This window comes from Phragmites australis, chromosome 4, assembly GCF_958298935.1.
Source record: "Phragmites australis chromosome 4, lpPhrAust1.1, whole genome shotgun sequence".
In the NCBI taxonomy this organism is placed as follows: Eukaryota; Viridiplantae; Streptophyta; class Magnoliopsida; order Poales; family Poaceae; genus Phragmites; species Phragmites australis.
In genome coordinates, this window is record NC_084924.1 from 45,765,337 (window position 1) to 45,786,247 (window position 20,911).

Consider the following 20,911-nt stretch of genomic DNA (forward strand, 5'->3'; position numbering starts at 1 on the left):
TCTTCATAGTACACCAAGTGCATATAGTCTTCCACACGCGCCTGGAGAATCTATAGTGTGCGAAAATATGGATTGTCGACTCATCTACAATTCTGCATAGAGGACAAGTCTTCTAGTTCGATCATCCTCTCATTATGAGCCTGTCCGTAGTCCAAATTTGATTTTGGAATGAAAGTCGCGAGAAAAACTTGCACTTTAGTGGTGCCCAAATAGCCCAAATCATGTGCTCTATTTCCGAGGATGTCGATCCTAGAAACTATGCTTCGTAAGTTGAGGCGAGAATATATTTTCCATGAGGGGTGAGGTAGTAGTGAAATTAAGGCGACAATATACCTTCTATGAGGGGTGGGGTAGGTAGTATTTGGGGATTTCAAAGTTAATCGGTGCTTCAAGTTTTGAGGGAGGTGGTCGGACCAGTGATAGGTGGTGGTGTGACGAGATGATGGTGGCGTCATAGAGCTGAGGGGGGTAGTAGGTAGGTAGTGGGAGGGGTTAGCGACAGGGGCGAGAAAAATAGAGTGATTAGCGTGATGATGGGTGGTGGACGTGGATCTAGCGGTGAGCATATTGTCGGAGACGGTGAAGGCGAACGGTAGGTGAGGGCATTGAAGGAGGTGTCATGAGGTTGAAGATGGCCAGGAGGTTAAAGAAGGAACGATACGCTTACGATTTTGATCGGACAGCTCTCGTTCGTCGTCGGAGAGAAGGCTAAGAATCATGTGATTTTTAGCATCTCCCTTATTTTGATGTGCCGTGAACATGCTACAAGCTTGTCCAAGTGGGAGAATACAAAATTATTACTACTTACAAGTGACCAACAAAGGGGCAACCAAGTCCAGTTCCTCAGTTCTCTCTGCAGCCTGCTCCTCGCTAGCCTCCATCTTCTTTTGCGCCTTCTCGCTGTAGAAGTAGGAGACAAAGCCCCAAAGGGAGAGCACAAGGGCGATGCCCTTCAACCCATCAAACTTCTCGTGGAGGAAGATGACGGCGAGGACCTCAGAGAGCGGTAGCAGAACGGCGAACATGATGCCGGCAAGGAGCGACGAGGAGTAGATGATGAGTCCCATGAGTCCCAGGTTTAAAAGCTGAAACAAAACGGCTTCAAAGATGAGCACCAGGTAGTAGTTGGTTTTGCCGAGCCCGAACCTGGCTGCCTCCCTTGGCATCGCCTGGAAATCGCCCGTGATGGCTATGCCGACCAGGCACACCATCGTGCCGGCCGCGCCCATCATGGCCTGTACCTGCATTACCGTTGCGTACGGTGGAGGGACTCTCGCGGCGGATCCGCTCCGGCGCCCGTATTTGGACACGGCGACCTCGAGGAGCGGCAGCACGAGCCCAGCCAGCGCGGATGCAACGATGGCCTCGCAGAACCCTGCCCAGTACGTCCTCGAGGCCTCGCCAACCGGCTTTCCGGACGACTGCCCGACGCTGAGCACCGCCGGGCCGATGGTGAGCAGGACAACCGCGTTGGCCGAGAAGGGCGTGAACCGGATCCCGACGAACAGGAACGCGAACACCGCGTTGAAGGCGAGTTGTGTCGCCTGCAGCAGCGAAGATGTGGACAGAGGCAGCGCCTGCGACCCCAGCGAGAATGCGAAGCATGCCACGGCGAAGAGCCCCCCGAGGACGGCCACGGTGCCGGCGAGGCGAGGCAGGAGGAGGTGGTTGGCGATACCGTCGTCCTTGCGTCTACGGAATAGGGAGACGCAAATGGGCAGGAGGAGGAGAGGCCAGCCGGAGAGCTGGACAATGGTGGAAAGCCACAGGCACTGCCCCCCGTGGACGAAGTAGACACGGAGGAGGAGTGGTCCGCCGGCGCCGAGGAGGACAAGGCAGGCGCTGAATATGACCAGCGGCGACGGCCAGTAGCGCGGCAGCGTGGTGCTTGCCGCCGTTGGCGCATTGCTGATTTCTTGCATGGAATGAATGATACTAGCAACCTTTGTGCTGGCCATAAGATATGGGTGGACTCAACTCTGCTGATGCTATGTCTCAAATAGTCTTTAGCTTACGAGTCTGGGGGCTCTGCCTCTGCTTGAAGGATCTCTCAGATGGTAAAAGCATAAGATCTCATGGGGGAAAATGTAAGCACCCGTACGGCCGTACCCGCGGTGTTCACGTTGGGTTCTCGGCCGAGTGCATGTGTCACAAGCTCCGGAATCCGTGGGCTCGCTAGGTCACGGGCTGTCGAGATCTGTCCAATGATTGTGGGCCTCCACAGGCCATATGCCAAGATTGTTGGATCGCACATGCTCGGTCCAGTTCAGCTCAACGTGGGAACTCGCTACCTGGCGTGCGCGTCGGCTACCTCACCTCCTCCCCAGTTCTTGTCGTGCCCGCTATATCTTTTTTAATAAAGTAAATTTTATTTCATAAGATAATAAAAACTAGCAATGCGACACATGCTAATAGCATTTCTAGCTTGGATGCAATATTTTATCGTGACAAACTTGTATTAAAATTAGTCTTTTTAGTTTTTATAAGGGTAATGTCATTTAATTACAAAATGCATAAAATTAGAAGAAAAGGTAAAAAATATGTTAGTAAAAGAGAAAATTATTTATTCTTCAAACTTATACCAACATGTGTGTGTGTGTGTGTCTATATATATATATATATATATATATATATATATATATATATATATATATATATATATATATATATATATATTATATATTGGTTTGATTTGTATATATTTTGATCAACTGCTAAAATCATACATCGAGTCTAGACAGTCTAACCAAAATCAGAATAGTTTGTCTTGTATGCCTACTGTGCCTTACCCGTTAACAGTTTGATGCGATGATCTTGAGCTACATGGTGATTATTAATTTATTATCTTAGTAAGAATTTTAAAATTTTCATTATTTTTTATTTTGAACTTTATCAATTGATTAATTGTATTTTACATGAACTATTTATTTAGGTATTTGATTTTTATAATATTATTTTAAAACTATATTTAATATGGATCCTACTTTTTATATTCTAACCCAAATTTCAATTATTATTTATTTTATTTGATTTGAACTCTTTATTTAGATATTTTGCTTTCTAAACCGTATGGAAATCAAAATGGTAAATTTTCATAATTTTTAATTTCGAATTTAACTATTTATTAATCATATTTAATATAGATTCTTTGGTTTAATCTAGACAGTTAAATATTCATAATAATAAGTGATCTAGATTTTTTTTCTTTTTTTTTCAATTAATGTAGTAATTTTGTGGTTTTGAGAGCGAACGTGGAGGCTCCTTCCCCCCCCCCCCCCCTCAAATATTAAGATAACTAGCAAGGTGATACACAGTAATAGCATGTCTAACTTGGTTATAATATTTTGTCATGATAAACTTTGATAAAAAAAAATTAGTCTGTTTAGCTTTTTTTTTTATAAAGTTAGTGTCATTTAGATACAAAATGCATAAAATTAGAAGAAGAGATAAAAATTATGTTGGTAGAAGAGAAATTATTTATGCACCAAATTTGTACAATATCGTATACATGTATTGATTTGATTTGTGTATATTTTGATAAACTGTCAAAATCGTATGTCAAGTATAGCCAATTCAACTAAAATCAGAATAGATTTACCTTACCTACGTATTGTGCCTTGCTTACCGGCTGCTTGATGCATGACCTTGAGATACACGGTGATTCTTAATCTATTATCATAGTAATAATTTTGATTTTTTAATGAATTTTATCTATTGATTAATTGTATTTTACCTGAACTCTTTATTTAGGTATTCGATGTTTATAGTAATTTTTTTCTAAACTTATATTTGATATGGATCCTTCTTTTTTTCTATTCTTACTCCAATTTCAATTATTTATTTATTTATTTTATTTTTTACTCTTTATTTATATATTTTTGTTTCCCAACCATATGAAAATTGAACTGGTAATTTTTCATAATTTTTAATTCCGAATTTAGTTATTTATTAATCGTATTTGATATGAACTATTTGATTTAGTATATACCGTTAAATGTTCATAATAATGAGTGATATAATTTTTTTTTGTTTTTTTATTAATGTTATAATTTTATGATCTTAAAAGCGAATGTAAAGGCTTATTTTTCTTTTCAAATATTAAAATAATAGATAGATAGCTTCACCACACCGAATCTCCTCCAGTGCTGCTGTGACATTAAGAGCACCACAACTCATAAGTATTTATTTAGAGAAGGATTGCGACAGATGCGAAACTTCTTTGCTGGAGTTGATGAGGAAGTCTCTAGTGCAATAATTTGAAAAGCAAATATGTGATACACATGGTTCGGAAAAAAGGACTATACTAACGCTTGCACGTGCATGCTATAATCATGCACATCTGTTTTTGAGAAAAAAATGGTCTGAAGGCATCTTTCATTCCGTTTCTAGTCATTTGGCTTGCACTAGAAGTAGAGTAGGGAGGAGGTAAGTGGTGCAGGTGACAGAGGACGGAAGAGCAAGGCTCACCCGTGCAGGTGGGAAATCCGTTTGTTCTTTGCCTGCTCAACCAGGTATGTAAAAGCAGTTTTGTTTTTCAAAAAAATAAGCAAACCAATATGAATCTATAAAGCAATTTAGTAACCATGTCAAGTCAAAAAACAAAATCGATTTGCTCCCATGTTTTTCAAACAAGAACATCAGAGCAATTTTATGTGTAAAAAAACCGTGCAATAAGAGAGAAAAAATTGTCAAAAAAATTGGAGGGATTTTTTTTACCAATCTACAAGTAAATCTATACAATTTGAAAAGGCAAGTTGCTGCATATTACGAGTAATTCAGTATAGTTCGGAAGTAAGTTGTGCAAAATAAAAAAATGCGGTGAGCAAATTGGTACGAAACTAGAAGCAATTTATTACATGTTCATGAGCAAATACATACAACCCGGTAAGCAAGTTGTTAGCATACTCACCCCTGTTCTACTTGACCTCCTCTAGAGCACAGTGAGCAACTCGAGCATAGTGGGGAAAACCCATGCATGCTCACTCCCGGCAAATGCGACATCCATGCAAAAAAAGAACCTGTTGACGCCTCCTTTGTTATGGGGCGCAAGCACGGTGAGCGCGAGGCAGATCTGTCTGAGGAGCTACCATGAGATAGGCCAACGCGACGGAGGAGTGCGTGATCCTAAGAAGCCCCACAATAGTCGGGCAATGAAGGCATCTTGATGGAGGCGCTTGAGGACGTAGAAGGATGGGGAACAAATCGCATCGGAGCACTGTAGCATAAGCATTGTAGCACGTATATTGTAGCACTCATGAGATCTGACCAAAATCGCGTTACTGTAGTATCTCTAACTTTGCTTTTGCTTGAGTAAAATTAGAGGGTACTAATCCGACTAGATCAGTGTAGATGAGACCGCGGAGGTGTCAAGGTCTGGCTGCCTGGCGACAGAGGAGAGGGAGGTTCGGGTGCTGGAGAGGCACGTTCTACCGCGAGAGCGGATCGCATCATGGGAAATTGGCTTAATTTTAGAGACATCATCTAACATAAGCATGACATGTGACATCATTTTCGTACTGGATAGCGTTTTTCCAGCTCGATGAGCTTGAATACTAAGCAACATCGCCCTTTCAAAAATCATGGAAGACAAATGTTTTGGAAGCAAGAAGTCTGTATGCATGCGTCCGTGTTGTTTGACCTGCCGTTCGAAATTCAGCACCCTGAAATGAACAAGGAATGCAATAATTAATCAACCCGCTACAGGAAACATGAAGCGTAGTTCTCCCCGATCCTTTCTGGCAGATGATACCCACGAGGCCACGATTCCGATCTCAACTGAAGCAACCATGGAAATCTGCAGAGTCGCTGCACCATGTGAACACTGGAAATCCGTCCTGAGTCGTGACGAGGCCTGCTCTGCTCCACTTGAACAAACCATTTACTAGTCAGCAGTTTCCCATTAGTCAGAGACGGGAATGAGGAGTCATTTGACTCTAGCCTCGATGCATCGTCGACTCAGTGACCTGTAAGTGCATGCAAACCTTTCTTTGTGATCCAAGTCGAAGGAAACGACAGCGAAAATCCGCGACATAGATCCTCGGCGTCAGGCAAAGTGAAACTTCAATGATGGCAGTTCAGGATGCTAACGCGAAACTGCTACTCTCTCCCTCACGGAACGCCATCTACCTGCAATTTTGCAAGCCAGATACAGTAACATTTTTGTTAAGAAAAAGAAATTGAAACCAACCTAGAAGGAATTAGATAGAGTTATTAATTAGAGAAAAATCGTATCAAAGAGGTTTAAAATCTGAGTGATTTAGATATATATCAATGTCTTTAACTAACTGAGTAACCCTTTTATTGAGACCAGGTAGTAACCTGCAAAAAAAGCGATCGTGTGCAAACTCGATCATGGCGTATGGCGATCGTCCTGCACGACGTGGTCAATTTTGCTACCTTGCATCGCGATCTGTGGCTACCTCGCGTACGTAGCAGTGACAACTGTGGACGCGGCGCATTGACTCCTCCGGGCAGCCGGGCAGGTGGCAGCCAGGATTAAACGATATTTGGGATGAGAAAAGACAAATTTAAATCAGGTATATAAATTATTAAATTGATCCTTATAAAAGCGTAATTTTCTTTTAATATTATTTAATCTATTTTCTATCTATTATCTTAACATTTGAGGAGAAAATGAGACCTCGCATTTGCTCTTAAGGTCATAAAATTACCACGTTAATTAAAAAAATCTAGATCACTTATTATTATGAAAATCTAATTGTCTAAATTAATCCAAAAAATTCATATCAAATATGATTAATAAATATCTAATTTAGAATTAAAAATTATGGAAATTACCTGTTCGATTTCCATATGGTTTGAAAAGAAAAATATCTAAATAGAGAGTCTAAATAAAATAAAATTAATAATTGAAATTGGGGTTGGAATAGAGAAAAAAGTATGCATATTAAATATAGTGTTAGAAAAATTAAATTATTATAAAAATCAAATACCTAAATAAAGAGTCATGTAAAATACAATTAATCAATAGCTAAAATTTATTTAAAAAATAAAAAATCAAATTTTTTACTAAGATAATAGATTAAGAATCATCGTGTAGCTTAAGGTCATCCCATCAAACAGTCAGCATGCAAGCCACAACATGCAGTCAAGACAAAGCTATTTTGATTTTAGTTGAATTGCCTATACTGATATACGATTTCGACAGTTGATCAAAATATATACGAATCAAACTAATATATATATATATATATATATATATATATATATATATATATATATATATACGATTTGGGTACGAGTTTGGAGCATAAATAATTTTCTCTTTCACTAATATATTTTTTACCTTATTTTCTAATTTTATGTGTTTTGTAACACTAAAATACTATTTTTAAACCAAAGTTTATCGAAATAAAATATTGCAGCGAGACTAGCATGCTATTAGTGCGTACTACTTGCTAGTTCTTTAGAAGAATAAAATGTGAGTGTTACGATAAATTCATGTTTTATGATCAACTTAAAATATTTTTTATCCATACATAAATACATCTACAATAATAATATATGACATTTCACATAACAGATGAAGATATACGTCACTATTCATCGTCCTCCCATTGCCTTTGCTAGATCAATAAGAAATGTCACACAAGGGCCATGTGGGTGTAGGCCGTGTACCGCGCCACTCCATCAGTCCACCACGTCTCGGTCGCTGTATTGCCTTCGACAGGGGGACCTGGGCACGAGCGACGTGCGAAACGGGCGTCGGGCGCGTCGTCTCAGCGTCGCTTCCTCCGCGCCCTCGTCCAAGGGGAGGCAGGGACCCCAACGTGCCTGCCGTTAGCCCATCACGCAGCCGTACCGTGTGAGCCATCACCCAAAAAAAAAGAAGCAAATTCACGTGCAATTCCTCGCAAAGTGAGGTGCGTGCCAATGCATGCATGGCCAGTTCGGCCACCGTTGGGCGGTTTGTCTCGGATCCGCCCGGCATGGTGAATCACCAATTCAAAGCGATTAGGCCGCGCCATCGCCGAGCATCCGTGGTCACAGGCTGTCGAGATCTGCCCAACACACAAATCGTGGGCCTCCGCAGGCCGCACGGCAAGTTTGCATTCTCACATGCTCGGTTCAGTTCAGCTCAACGTGGGGTGCCTCGCCACCTGGGCGCTACAGTATTTTTGACTGCATATCCCTCGTCACTTGTAGCGGATGATGAAATATTATATATGTTGAATAAGAAGTATGTAGGATAATATTTTACTTAGATAAGATCAGTCATTTTAAGATTTATGTTAAAACTTATGGTGGCTATCTAGATGAGACAAGGTCCCTAAAGCACCGTTATATAGATTTTTTTACAAAGTAAGAGTTATCCACCTACCTAACAATAGCATGGGCTGAAAAGCAATTACCATTGTCCCCATTCCAACATGCTATCTTCTTGGTTAGGGTACTTATAGCGAAATCTGCTTATCGAGTTTGAGTTTTCGACTCGGTATGTGTATTCATATTTTTTATAATTAAATCTCAACAGGAATGTTATATGCATATATGAGTGTATTTAGTGATTAAAGTATGTACCCATTTTATATGAAGCTACATCTCTAATACTATTTAGACATTTGTTAGATATAATGGACGTGCATAAGAGTAAGTGTGGTGCGTGATTAGTATGGGTGTGAGTACTTAAAAAAAAAAAACTAGAAAGCCATTGCTGGATCGTTGCTGCCACCACCGCACCTCCTCCAGTTTAGTTGTCACATTAATGACAGTACAGCTAAGGAATCACATGCATCCTTGTTGTTTCACCTGTTATTCGAGATGCTCATTCAACACGCTGAAAGGAACCGGGAATGCAGCACCCGAAAAGCCAGGGCCAACCCAGCTGCAGGAAACATGAAATATTTATCCTTTCTGTTAGATTATGTTGGGTAAAACTCCGGCTTTAGAATCCATATAAAATTTAAAGTTTAGATAATAAAATAAAGCAGTTTAGATAGATATTTTCAGTTCGAAATAAAAATAAGATGATTTAATCAAATATTCTCAATCTAATTATAATTTTAATTTGAAAAATTTATAGATCTGCTTCAAAAATCTTTAAAGATAGAGCCTGTCAAACGTATCTTTAGCATCACTGCTCCTGCGGTTCATGTCAGCTGAATGAACAATGCAAGAGAGCGACTGTATGCCTACTACTATCATCTTGGTAGACGGAAGCCAGCAGAAATCTCCACAGTCGCGGCACCATGTGAACCATCAGACTGAACAGATGTGGTGCCTTCCCTGACAGCACGCCGTCCTGACGAGGCGTGCTCTGCTCCACTTGAAGTCTTGAACAAACCATATTTATCAATGAACAATGTCTTCCCCAGCAGTTAGACCAGGTAGCAGAATCACGCGTCAGTTGACCTACCCTCCCCCACTGTTCACAAATGTGTCGGTAACCGTTCAAAGTTCACGATTACCGACCTTCTCGATCCGGTTCTATTTCAGAAACCGAATGATAACCGAAATTTGAACTCAAAAAATTTGAAAAAAAAAAATTCAAAAAAATCTTTAAAAAACTAGACACAATTCAAAAATAATGTCGTTTGCATCATATTCTACATGGAGTAAGTTTGAAAAGAATTGAAACGTATGGCTCAGTTATTAACTCATGTTAAGGAAAAGTGTAACATGCAAACACATATTTTTCTTGTATAAAACGTACTTTAAGAGAATCTTTAAAATTTATTTCACTTTATTTAGAGTTTTATTAAATTCTCTATGATTTTTACAAAGTTCACAAGCATAAAATGAATATGTTAAGAAACAGCACTGTAATTAACTTTTTCGTATCTACTATTATTTTTCCTACGTAAATCATAGTATAAATAAGCTAATGAAAGTGGTTTCACTAATTTTTGAGGTGTGATGGGTCAGTTATGAATTAATCTAGTCGCAACACATTTACACAATCATGCATGTTACAATAACTAATTCATGAGTTTATGTATTTTTAAAAGACATAGGATCATGTAAGAAGACTAACAAAATTAGTTTCATGATTTTTGGATTAGCAAAGAGTAAACTATGCATTTAACTTGGTTTAACAAATACAATTTCTCACATAAAATTTTGAACTTTTTTATGAGTATAAATACTTTTATCATGTAGATCATGTCACAAGAAAACCAACAAAATTTGTTTCACTTGATTTGAAGCTCAAATGAATTAGTTATTAATTTTAGAAGATTGAGATAATTTTTGGGATTTTTGTTGAACTACACTGATCGATAAATCGAGAAAACCGAGTGGTTACCGAGAAAACCGAGCGGTTACCGATAATGCGGAAAATTTGAGAAAACCGCTCGATAAATCGTAATAACCGCTCGGTAACCGGCCCAAACTGACCGGTTACCGAACGGCTAAAATCGCGATTTCTTTTTTCAAATGAATTTTCTCCGAAGTTTTTGAATTTTTGACCGGTAACCGCGGTTATCACGAATTTTCGATTACCGCCGGAGCTCGGTAACTTTAACCCTGCCCTCCACGGATCACCGAAGCTGCAGTAAGATCCGTCCTCTCAGCAATCAGTAGTATAATCTAGCTTAAAAAAATATAATTTGTGCAATAAGAGACATTTGTTTTTATTGTACAAATTATATTTTTGGCTAAAATTTGTTTTACAGCTAGATCATAGTATGCTCCATACTACCAATTTTTTTTTTTTGAATTTTTTCGACCGTTTCGATATTTTTTTGAATTTTGAAAACAGAATGTAGTATTTTTTTAATATGTCACATATTAGACGGGTGACACTTTAATTTTTTTTAAACCAAACGCCCACCAATGGGCGACATATTAAACGACGATAGTAGCCTTTTTCTTGGAATTTTTTAAATGGATGTCTAGTTTTGTAATTTTTTATTTTTGAAATATAAAATATAAAAAAACTCCAACAGACACATGCATATGATAAGTGGTGTGCACCGGCAAAATGGACTTCTCGCGGACAAAAACTTTGGATCTGTTTGATTGGGCTTAGGCTCTTCGAAAAGCTACTTTTAAAAGCTGATATTGAAAAGTTGTTTTTAATTGGATTTTTAATGTTGATAAAATGTATACTATATGTAATACATTATATCTCGAAAGTTACAAAAGCTACTTCGGATCAGATTTTGGCTTCTAAGTAACAATGCCAATTTTTACTTCTTAGAAACTATTTTTAAAAACTGATTATTTGGTATAACTTCCTATTTCCGAGTAGCAAAAACTGAATAAATAGAGCCTTTATCTGATGACACTGTGTGTCGGATTTTCAAACTGAACCTCAGTTGATCACAAGTCACAGCATGTCGTCGTCGTCGTCACTTGCAAGCTAGCTAGCACGAAAAAGTGCCGGTGTTTTCGGCCTGTTTCCCCTGAGTCTTACACTCTTATCGTCCCCCTTGTTCTTGAAAGGACACCAACAATGCACATATATCTCACTGCTCGGGGTAGGTGGAGATGTGGCTGTGAGATTGATGCTCCAAATGACTCTATAAACTACACGCATGCATCTCGCTCACGGTGCTTTGGTTCAGCTTCCCAGGCATGCATGTCTATTCCTGGAGTGGTCAGAGCAGAGGGATCGGTTTCCTAATCGTGTGATCACCTGTACAAGTATGCATGTTGCTTTCTTACTCTGGTCACTCATTGGCGTGCGGTCCCATTGGACGAATCAATCGTTCATGTCGCTTTGTTAATTATTTCGGCCAAGCATTGCCTGTTCCAATGAACGACTGAATCACTCTTATTATAATACAGTAGTAGTTGAATGCAAGGTTTACGTTACCGATCGGAGCTTGATTATTAAGCTACGTGGTAATCGAAAAAGCACGATTATCGTGGTAACCGTTCTAATTTTAAAAAAATTCGGATAAAATTTATTTGAATAAATTAGAAATTTGGAGGGAAAATTGCGATTTTAGCCAATTGGTAACCCGTCGAATTGGATCGAGTACCGAGCGATTTCTCGATTTATCGAGCGGTTTTATTGAATTTTTCGCATTGTCTGTAACCGCTCGGTTTTGTCGGTAACCGCTCAGTTTTCTCGATTTTCAGTGAAATTAAAAAAATCCAAAAATTATCTTAATCTTGTAAAATCAATAACTAATTCATGTGAGCTTCAAATCAAGTAAAATAAATTTTGTTGGTTTCTCTGTAACATGATCTACATGATAAAAAGTATTTATACTCATAAAAAAGTTCAAAATTTTCTGTGAGAAAATGTATTTATTAAACCAAGTTAAATGCATAGTTTACTCTTTGCTAATCCAAAAATCATGAAACTAATTTTGTTAGTCTTTTTACATGATCCTGTGTCTTTTAAAAATACATGAACTCATGAATTAGTTATTGTCACATACAGGATTGTGTAAATGTGTTACAACTAGATTAATTCATAAATGACACATCACACCTCAAAAATTAGCAAAACTATTTTATTAGTTTATTTATAATATGATTTACAGAGTTGTTTCTTAACATATTCACTTTATACTTGTGAACTTTGTAAAAATTATAGAGAAATTAATAAAACTCTAAATAAAGGGAAATCAGTTTTAAAGATCACCTTAAGATACGTTCTACACAAAAAAAATATATGTTTGCATGTTAAATTTTTCCTTAATATGAATTATAACTGAGCCGCATGTTTCAACTTTTTTCATTTTTTTCAAATTTCCTCCCTATAGAATATGATGCAAACTACATTATTTTTAATTTTTTTTTCACAGAAAGTCTTAGATTTATGTCTAGTTTTTTAGGATTTTTTTTCAAAATTTCTAATTTAAATTCGGTTACCATCCGGTTTATAAAACCAAACTAAATAGAGATGACCAGTTATCATGCATTTTGATCGGTTACCGAAGAATTTTCAGGTTGTATGCGCCTGAGAGCTTCATTCACGAGAGGAGGTCATGTGATGTGACTGTAAACAAACATGGGTAAGGGTGAAACAAACATGATTGCGGTCGTGTTGTGAATGTATATTGTATTATAAGTGAATGATATGTCCTCGTGCGAGTATTGCATGGAGTATTTATATGTCATGGGCATAGCCATGTACAAAGGACAGTCATGTCCTTGGGTCAAAGGATTACACAAGGCTTGACAAGGGGTATAATTGTCTATTACAAGATCTACATCCTTCACATCTGCCGGCTTCACTTCATTTACCGCCTTCACTGCAGAAAACTGAACTCTCTTAATAAGAATTTCAGCCAAGGTAACGACACGGTTAGTCCTCAAGATAGCATCAGGTGCATCAATATGGCAATATTTATGAACTAACAAAAGAAATGCATCTTCCCTTGTAAATATCATATTGTGACTCGAGACATAACTCTCTTTAAAGAAACAATAAGATGCACCAGAATCAAAAAGCATAACTGCAGAACAAGAATTTACAAATAACATACCCATCAACACGTTGTCTTCCTCATGAGCCTCCTCGACGGCGATGTAGCACACTCTGCCACGTTTAGGAACATGCGCCGTCTTGGAGACTTGATGAACGGATGGAGCAGGTGGTGGTGGTGGCCTTGGAGTCGTCACCGTAGCTCTTGGCTTCAGATAAAGGCAATCACGTGCGAAATATCTGACACGCCCACAATTGTAGCACGGGCTGCTGGAGCCATCAGTCACACTCGCTTGAGACCTGGCGTGTCTTGGAGGTTGTCCTTTTGGAGCGGAGAAAGACGAGCGCTGCACCATCCACATTGGCCGTGGAGTGGCCGAAGTCATCACATGTGATGGAGGGGGTTGACTCTATGTTCGTGCACGTTAAGAGCTCCCGCCCAGGGAAGGTGACGGAACTCTCTTGCGCTTCTTCTCCTTCTAGTGGTTCTTCAACTTGAACTCCACCGTGGGAGAGGTGCTCACTAGCTTGTTGGAATCAGCGAACTCATGCGCCAATAGCCGGTCTTGCATCTTGGAACTGAGGCAGTTCACAAAACGGTATTGCTTCCGCTCATCGGTGTTGACCTCGTCCGGCGCATACTGTGCAAGGTGATTGAATACCTGCACATACTCCATCACCTATTTTCCTCCTTGCTTGAGGTCCATAAACTCCCGCCTGACCTACATACGGCCCTTAGGGATGCGAAAATCACGGAATGCCTGGTGGAACTCCGCCCAAGACACCCGGTGATTAGCAGGGTGCAAGGCCAGAAAGTTGGACCACCACGCACCCACTGCACCCTGAAGTTGATGGGCAGCGAAGAGCGCATTCTCGTGGTACTTGTATTGAAGGAGAGTGAGCTTCTGCTTGATAGTCTGGAGCCAGTGGTCGGCATCCAGAGGATCCTCAGCCCACGTGAAGGTGGGTGGCTGAGTGAAAGTGCATCTAGCCCTTATGTGTGGTTTTGGTAATTATTGATAATACCTATGGACTAGCAATGGTGTTGAGTTTGTTAGTAGATTATTTCATAGCTAATGCATTGAGAGATATGCACGAGTTCTAGGTGTATGGGGAGATTGAAAATGCATCAAGATAAATGAGTTCTAGGTTATTTCATAGGAGATGCATAAGTGATGAATCATAAATTTACTGAGAAATACCACGAGAACAAAAGAAATGTATCTTTGTCAATGAGCTCTTAGTGATGCTCATCAGGAGAAAGAAAAACTCAAAAAGATTGGCAATAAACTTGAAGACTAAGTTACTAATGAAGATCAAGTAACTAAAGGTATGATATTATCAATAAAGTTTTATGGACTAACCCGTGTGCTATGTGCTTGAGAATGAGTGGGGTTAGATTCTATATGAAGATTGACAATATGCATGAAGGCTAATAAGTTACGTGTGGAGATCAAGTAACTTAAGGTACAAAGTTGTCAATTAAGTTTTATGGACTAACCCATGTATTTTGTGCTTGAAAGTGAGATAGGGTTAGGATGCATAAGAAGACATAAGTTGAATTGAAATCATATATGCCAAGAGTGAAGAACAAGAGTGTACTCCATATTTGATAAAATGAATTTCTCGAAGATGTCGAATACAAAGTGGTTTTCTATGGCAAGACGGTGAAGAGTAAGCGAGACTCGGCTATGATGGATCATCCATGGTGAAGGGCAAGCAAATGGTTTAGCGCCGAAGGACCAAGGTGATGGTGAAGAGCGAGTGAAGGCTTTGTACTAATAGACCAGTGAGGCCATGGAAAGCTATGAGTGATTTGCATCAATCATATGAAGAATCAAGAAAAGATAGAGTGAAGAATATATAAAAGTTGGCAACCCTCAAAGTTTGAATGAAAGAAGTGTTACTTAAAAGTTATTCAAATGCTCAAAGTGGTTCAAACAAGTTTTATCTTTGAATTTGAGTATATGTATGCCGCACTTTTAATAGGGATGCAATGTAGAGCTAATTGTCATGTCTCAATGCTCAAGAGTTTCTAACCAAACCTAAGTGAGAGTTTCTTTTACAAATCCTGGTGTGAAAAGTGTGAAAGTGTCTAAATTGGGTTTCAGAGTATTCCTAATTTTATACAATGTGTTTGAGGTAATGAATTTAGTTGGAATGTGTAGCCCTCTGAATAAGCTTTCTATAAAGTCCAAAATCGTCAAAATCGGATTTCAGAATCAAAAGTTATCACCGTTTTTCGAAGGTCAGCTGTGCTGAATCCGGAAACTTCGGATTAACCCGGATTATCCGGGTTGTCCGGAGTCTCCTGGTGAGGTTTCGGGGAAAGGTCTCGGTTTGTGCCTTTTTAGTTGACCCGGATACTCCGGGTTGATCCGGATACTCCGGGCAAGGTTCCGAGTCTGGGTGCTCGATTTTGCCTTCTTTAGACCATCCCCAACCATATTCCCTTCATTTCATTCCCTTCCCGATTCCCTTCCCCGTTCTCATTCCCTTTATTTTCTCTCATCTACAACAACTTCCCTTCAAGGGGAATCGCGAAGGAAAAGGAGAGAGAATCCCGTGCTGAAGGGAATGCAAATCCCTTCACGATGGGAATCTGGGTCGTGAAGTGAATTGGTTGGGCTTAGTCTTAGCTTACCCGGATACTCCGGGTTGACCTAAAGACTCCAGGTCAATAAAAAAAGTGTTGTAACGGCTAGTTTTTTGGGGTTGGCTATTTATACCCCCTCAACCACATCCTTTGAGGCGGCTACAAGGGCACGAAAGAGAATATTTTTAGAGCCAAATGAACTCCTTCCCACTCCATTTTAGCAAGAGATTTGAGAAGAAAAGTGAGTTGGGTTGAGAGATTGGAAGATTGAGTGTAAGTGAACTAAAATCCATTATTGAGCACTCGAGTTTATCGGCAAAAAGTTCATCGTCGCGTTTGTCACTCTTAGAGTTTTGAGCTCCTAGGCGACTAGACGTTGCTGGCGAGCACCCAAGGTTGTGGTGTGTCGCGGGAAGTTTGTGAAGACGTCGATTTTGCCTCCGCAAGGGAAGAAATCAAGAGTGAAAGCCAAGCTCAAGTGTGATCGAGCTTGGAGAGGAAAATGTTGAGAGAGACATGACTCAAGTGTGACTGAGCCCCTCAACGGAGATGTAGGAACCTCTAGAGGAGGTGTCTGAACTTCGGAAAATAAACATTGTGTCTCCTCTTTTATTTCCTCGTTCTTGTGTTCTTGCTCAATATTTATACATATTGCTTGATCTACTTGCTCGTGTAAATTTGATTATAGGTTCTCCGTGGATCTACTTGGAACACACGACTTCATTTGGTTTGAGCTAGACCTCTTTACCCGCTGTTTAATTTCAGTTTTGGGTTAGTTTCTGTACAGGTCCCGGAGATTCTGAATTTACCCGGAGGTTCCGGAACTGTACAACTCGGAGTATCCGGATTAACCCAGATACTCCTGTGAACAGTGTTTTTAGGATTTTTTTTTAATTAATGTTTTCTTGCATATCTTTTGCTAGAATTGAATAATTTTTGTCACTTTAGGATTGTAACTTTCACACTTATTTAGGGTGATTGTGCACTAGTTGAGCCTACCATATTTAGGTTTTTCACTTGTAAAAAATCCGTTAGTTTATATTCCGCTGCAAGTTTAGGCCAACGGTAAAAGAGAACGAATTTTTTAGAAAAACGCCTATTCACCCCCTCTAGGCGACATCATTGTCCTTTCACTCAGTCCATAGAAAATCAGCGAAGTCATCACGGCGCCCGGCCCCACCTCCTTCATGATGGGCTGTGTTACGCACGAGAGCCTCGAGGAGCGCCGTCTGGGCCTGACGGTTCTGCTCAATTTGCATAAGCACCTCCGCCATGCTCGGCGATGGAGGTGGCACTGGATTATCCTCATTCGAGGTCTCAGGAAGCTCACATAAACTGCCACGTGCTCTCATCCTGTCAATGACGACAAGATAGAAGAGGGAACATCAAATTCTGACTTAGTATAATAGCATTAGTCGGATATCATTACTTGGATCTTATAATATCCTATACTTGGAAAAATACATGCATATGAGTTATAGAAAATGATGGTATGCTCGATTCCTATCTACACGTTTCCTTCTCAAACGCGTCTTTCCGCAACAAACATCAACGCATTACACTTAGGGTATAATATAGCAGTTTCATAAATATTGATCATGGAGAGGCATAAAAAAATTAGTGGGTTACTTAGTGGATTTGACATTTTACTAACCAACGTCCTAAGCATTTTTTAGCTATTTCATTAAACCAAGCTCTGATACCACACTGTGAGAAACTGTCCAAATAATATTCTAGTTAATCACCCAATCGATCATTTACATAATCACGGCCTCAACGATTAACCAAAATATCATCCCGGTAGTCCCAGCACTTCTTTTGTACCCAAGATCGAAACACATGTCTTTCCAACGTAACACATCACAATATAACTTAATAAAGAGCGAGTATTTAACATTATATTGAAGTCTTTAGCCATGCAATCAATTACACTATTTTACATTAAAAGATAATAACATCTATGCAACAGAAACATAAACATATACAACAAAACAGAGTGGAGCCACATGCCCTTAGACACCACCCCAAAAGCACGACCTCTGAGAGTAGTATGAACTACTCTTGCCCACCACCTTGATCGGTAGACACAAAGTAGTCAAACACCGACTCTTCCTCACCGGTAGTACCTGAAAATGCAAGCATGAGCAGTGGCGGAGCTTGATGAGGATTGCAGGGGGGGCCAAACTAAGCAATAAGGTTGCAGGGGGGCAAACATGCATATGTTGATCGTGCGATCGGCCGGCAAGCACCACACCTGTGCAGGATGGCTGAAGGGTAGAGGGGGTCATGGCCCTCCTTGGCCCCCTTTAAGCTCTACCCCTGGGCATGTGTACAAAAGTACTCGCAAGACTTAAACCATATAGAGCACATAAACATAGCTTGACTCTAAAGATTATGCATTGAGCCATTAGTAAGGAAAAGCTACATGGTTAAGTTAAACATAACCATGAAGCTTAACGTTATCGACTTTTCAAATGTTGCTTGAAACATTGGGCACATGAAGCTTAGGTCTTAGCATGTTGAAGTATCTTGTTTACAATATCTCTCATGCTCTTTCTATCCTCAATTACTTCCTCCTTTTGACTTAAGGTTGTTATTTAAAATTCAAGTTTATAATGAACCTGCTTATACCTTTTTGACAAATGATTTTATCACACATATCGTATATAAAGTTCATATACTGTATCGAATGTTGTTTTTCACTTAAATTCTCTTTTTCAGCAAAAGATAAAGTGGCAGCGGTCTGACCACCAGCAAAACCTCGGTCTGACCACCAGAGGCAAAACCTCTCTGAGTTGTGACGGTCCGACCGTGAATGGTGCCGGTCTGACCGCCAGAGGCAAAACCTCTCTGAGTTGTGACGGTCCGACCGCGAGTGGCGTCGTTCTGACCGCCATGAAAGGATAAGTCTGACCAAGCCCTATCCTCTCCGATCCCCATCTCCATATTCAACATCCTCTCTCTCTCTCTTCACACAAAATCCCTCACGGTGAGAAACTCAAGCATTCCAAATCTTTGGTCCACGGTCTAACCGCAAGTTTCTCCGGTTCAACCTCAGGCTTCTCCTCCATGGCATCTCGGTATTCTTCCAAATCCCTCTCATTTTATCATGGATTTTAAGGGATTTTGGTGCCTAGGGTTGAGGATGGGGATTCATCTTTTGAGGCATGGATTTGACGAGAGCTTTGAGGAATTATGTTGGTAGTATCTATTCGATGGTATTCTCATGATTTGGTTGGTTGAAATCATGTATTATTTCAAATCTCATCGATTTCTTCCAACAAGAAGGGGGTTGTTCTTGTGCTCACGGTCAGACTGTGAGATGTGCCTCGATCTGACCGCCAGCAGAACACAAGGCAAATTATTCTGTGTTTTAGCTGTTACACTTTAATCTCCTTCATCTAATGCATTGTGACTTGTTATATGTTCAGAGGAGGTGGAAGTGGCTTGGTGAAAAGGTGGAAGAAAGTGTTGTCCACTAAATAAAAAGAGGACATGTAAGCTCGGATTCTAATGATGATGATCAGGGCTCAGACTGGATGCCTTCACAAGGCACATTCGGTGAGGAAGCATCATCCTTTGCTGGTAATTTCGGTGATGATGACTTGATTGATAATGCTAGTGATGAAGACTATGAATTCAATTTTCAAGCATACATTGGTCATAAAAAATCATGGACTGCATCATCATACACTAGGGCCAGGAATGTGTATTAGTATGATTTAGATAATGATGCAACACTACCTCAATTTCATACTATGGCACAACAAGATGTGTTCTTCGGGCACATTGTGAATAAGCCTATATTCAAACACAAATGGATGGATTGGGCATATATCCAAAATCAACCTAGCATGACTGAGTTAGCTGATATTTTTCAAGTGCTGGGTATTTATGAATTTATGAATCTCAAATGTGATTGGGATGAAGGAGTCATTAGATAATTTTATGCAACTGTTGAGATATCTCATGAACATAGAAAAATTGAATGGATGACTGGGACAAGGAAGTATGAGGCTTCTTTTATAGATTTTGCCAATGCTCTCAGAATTCCTTTTAATGATGTCTTTGGATCTATAAATGTGCATGATGAAGAACATTTGGGTGAGAATGTGTGGAGCTCTTTCTATGTACTTGTAAGGGTTGTTCCTAGAGTTACTCTTGGAACTGTGATAGGTCTGAAAGTATTGTCTGCTGCTATTAATAAGATTGTACAAGCCACTTTTGCTCATAAGAGTGGCAACAATGATGCTGTTCGAGATATCTATTGGAACATCATTCATCATGTTATGAATAGACGTCGAATTGATATTGTCAAGTACATTTTAAAAGAAATTGATTATGTCACAGTGAGCATTATGCCAAATCTCTATTTTCCTCCATACATTATGTCTCTTGTGCTTATGAAGACAAATTTTCGACGATCATCTTGTACTTGCAAACATTTGAGATATCAACCTTTCAAAGTGAATCCAAGTATCCTGTACAAAGGTCTGGAAGGTCAGTGTATAGCTCAGGGACAACACAATGATGAGCCTCAACATTATGTCCCTCCTCCTGCATAGGCGCCTCCAGAGGTAGTACCTCCACAGTGGACACCACCTGCAGGATGGTTTGACCCATATATGGCTACTATTCAGCAGCAATTTGCAGGGCTTCATCAACAGTTTACAGATTTTCAGGCAAATCCTCCTTCAGTCTTCTTTCACCCGGTCATTCAAGCAAATCAGAGTGCTATTGCCCTTGCTAGGGAAGACATTGCCACTCAGAACCAAGAATTAATTGAGATGTTTACCAGTATATCTCTTGAGCAGTGGAATCTACAGCGACAGTTTGACAGTTTCTCTAGTCGTTTTGACGCCTTCTCCCAGGACTTCTATGATGTCTATCCAAGGCCTCCTCCACCTCCTCCACAGGATAACTAACTCTTTTTGGTATTTGATGCCAAATGGGGAGAAGGAAAAGATGCA

The 20,911-nt window shown here is 39.8% G+C and overlaps 1 protein-coding gene across 1 annotated transcript; it reads right to left on the reverse strand.

The window, feature by feature from the left end:
• Positions 1–202: 202 nt before the first annotated feature.
• On the reverse strand, positions 203–2,163 carry LOC133916813 (purine permease 3-like). The gene has a single exon (XM_062360668.1). It carries the CDS (start codon positions 1,956–1,958, stop codon positions 801–803), a length of 1,158 nt encoding a protein of 385 aa, XP_062216652.1. The 5' UTR covers positions 1,959–2,163; the 3' UTR covers positions 203–800.
• Positions 2,164–20,911: the final 18,748 nt, after the last annotated feature.

What these genes read in the sequence shown, in the direction of transcription:
- LOC133916813 (XM_062360668.1), bottom strand. Translation starts at nt 1,958, where the DNA reads ATGGCCAGCACAAAGGTTGCTAGTATCATTCATTCCATGCAAGAAATC.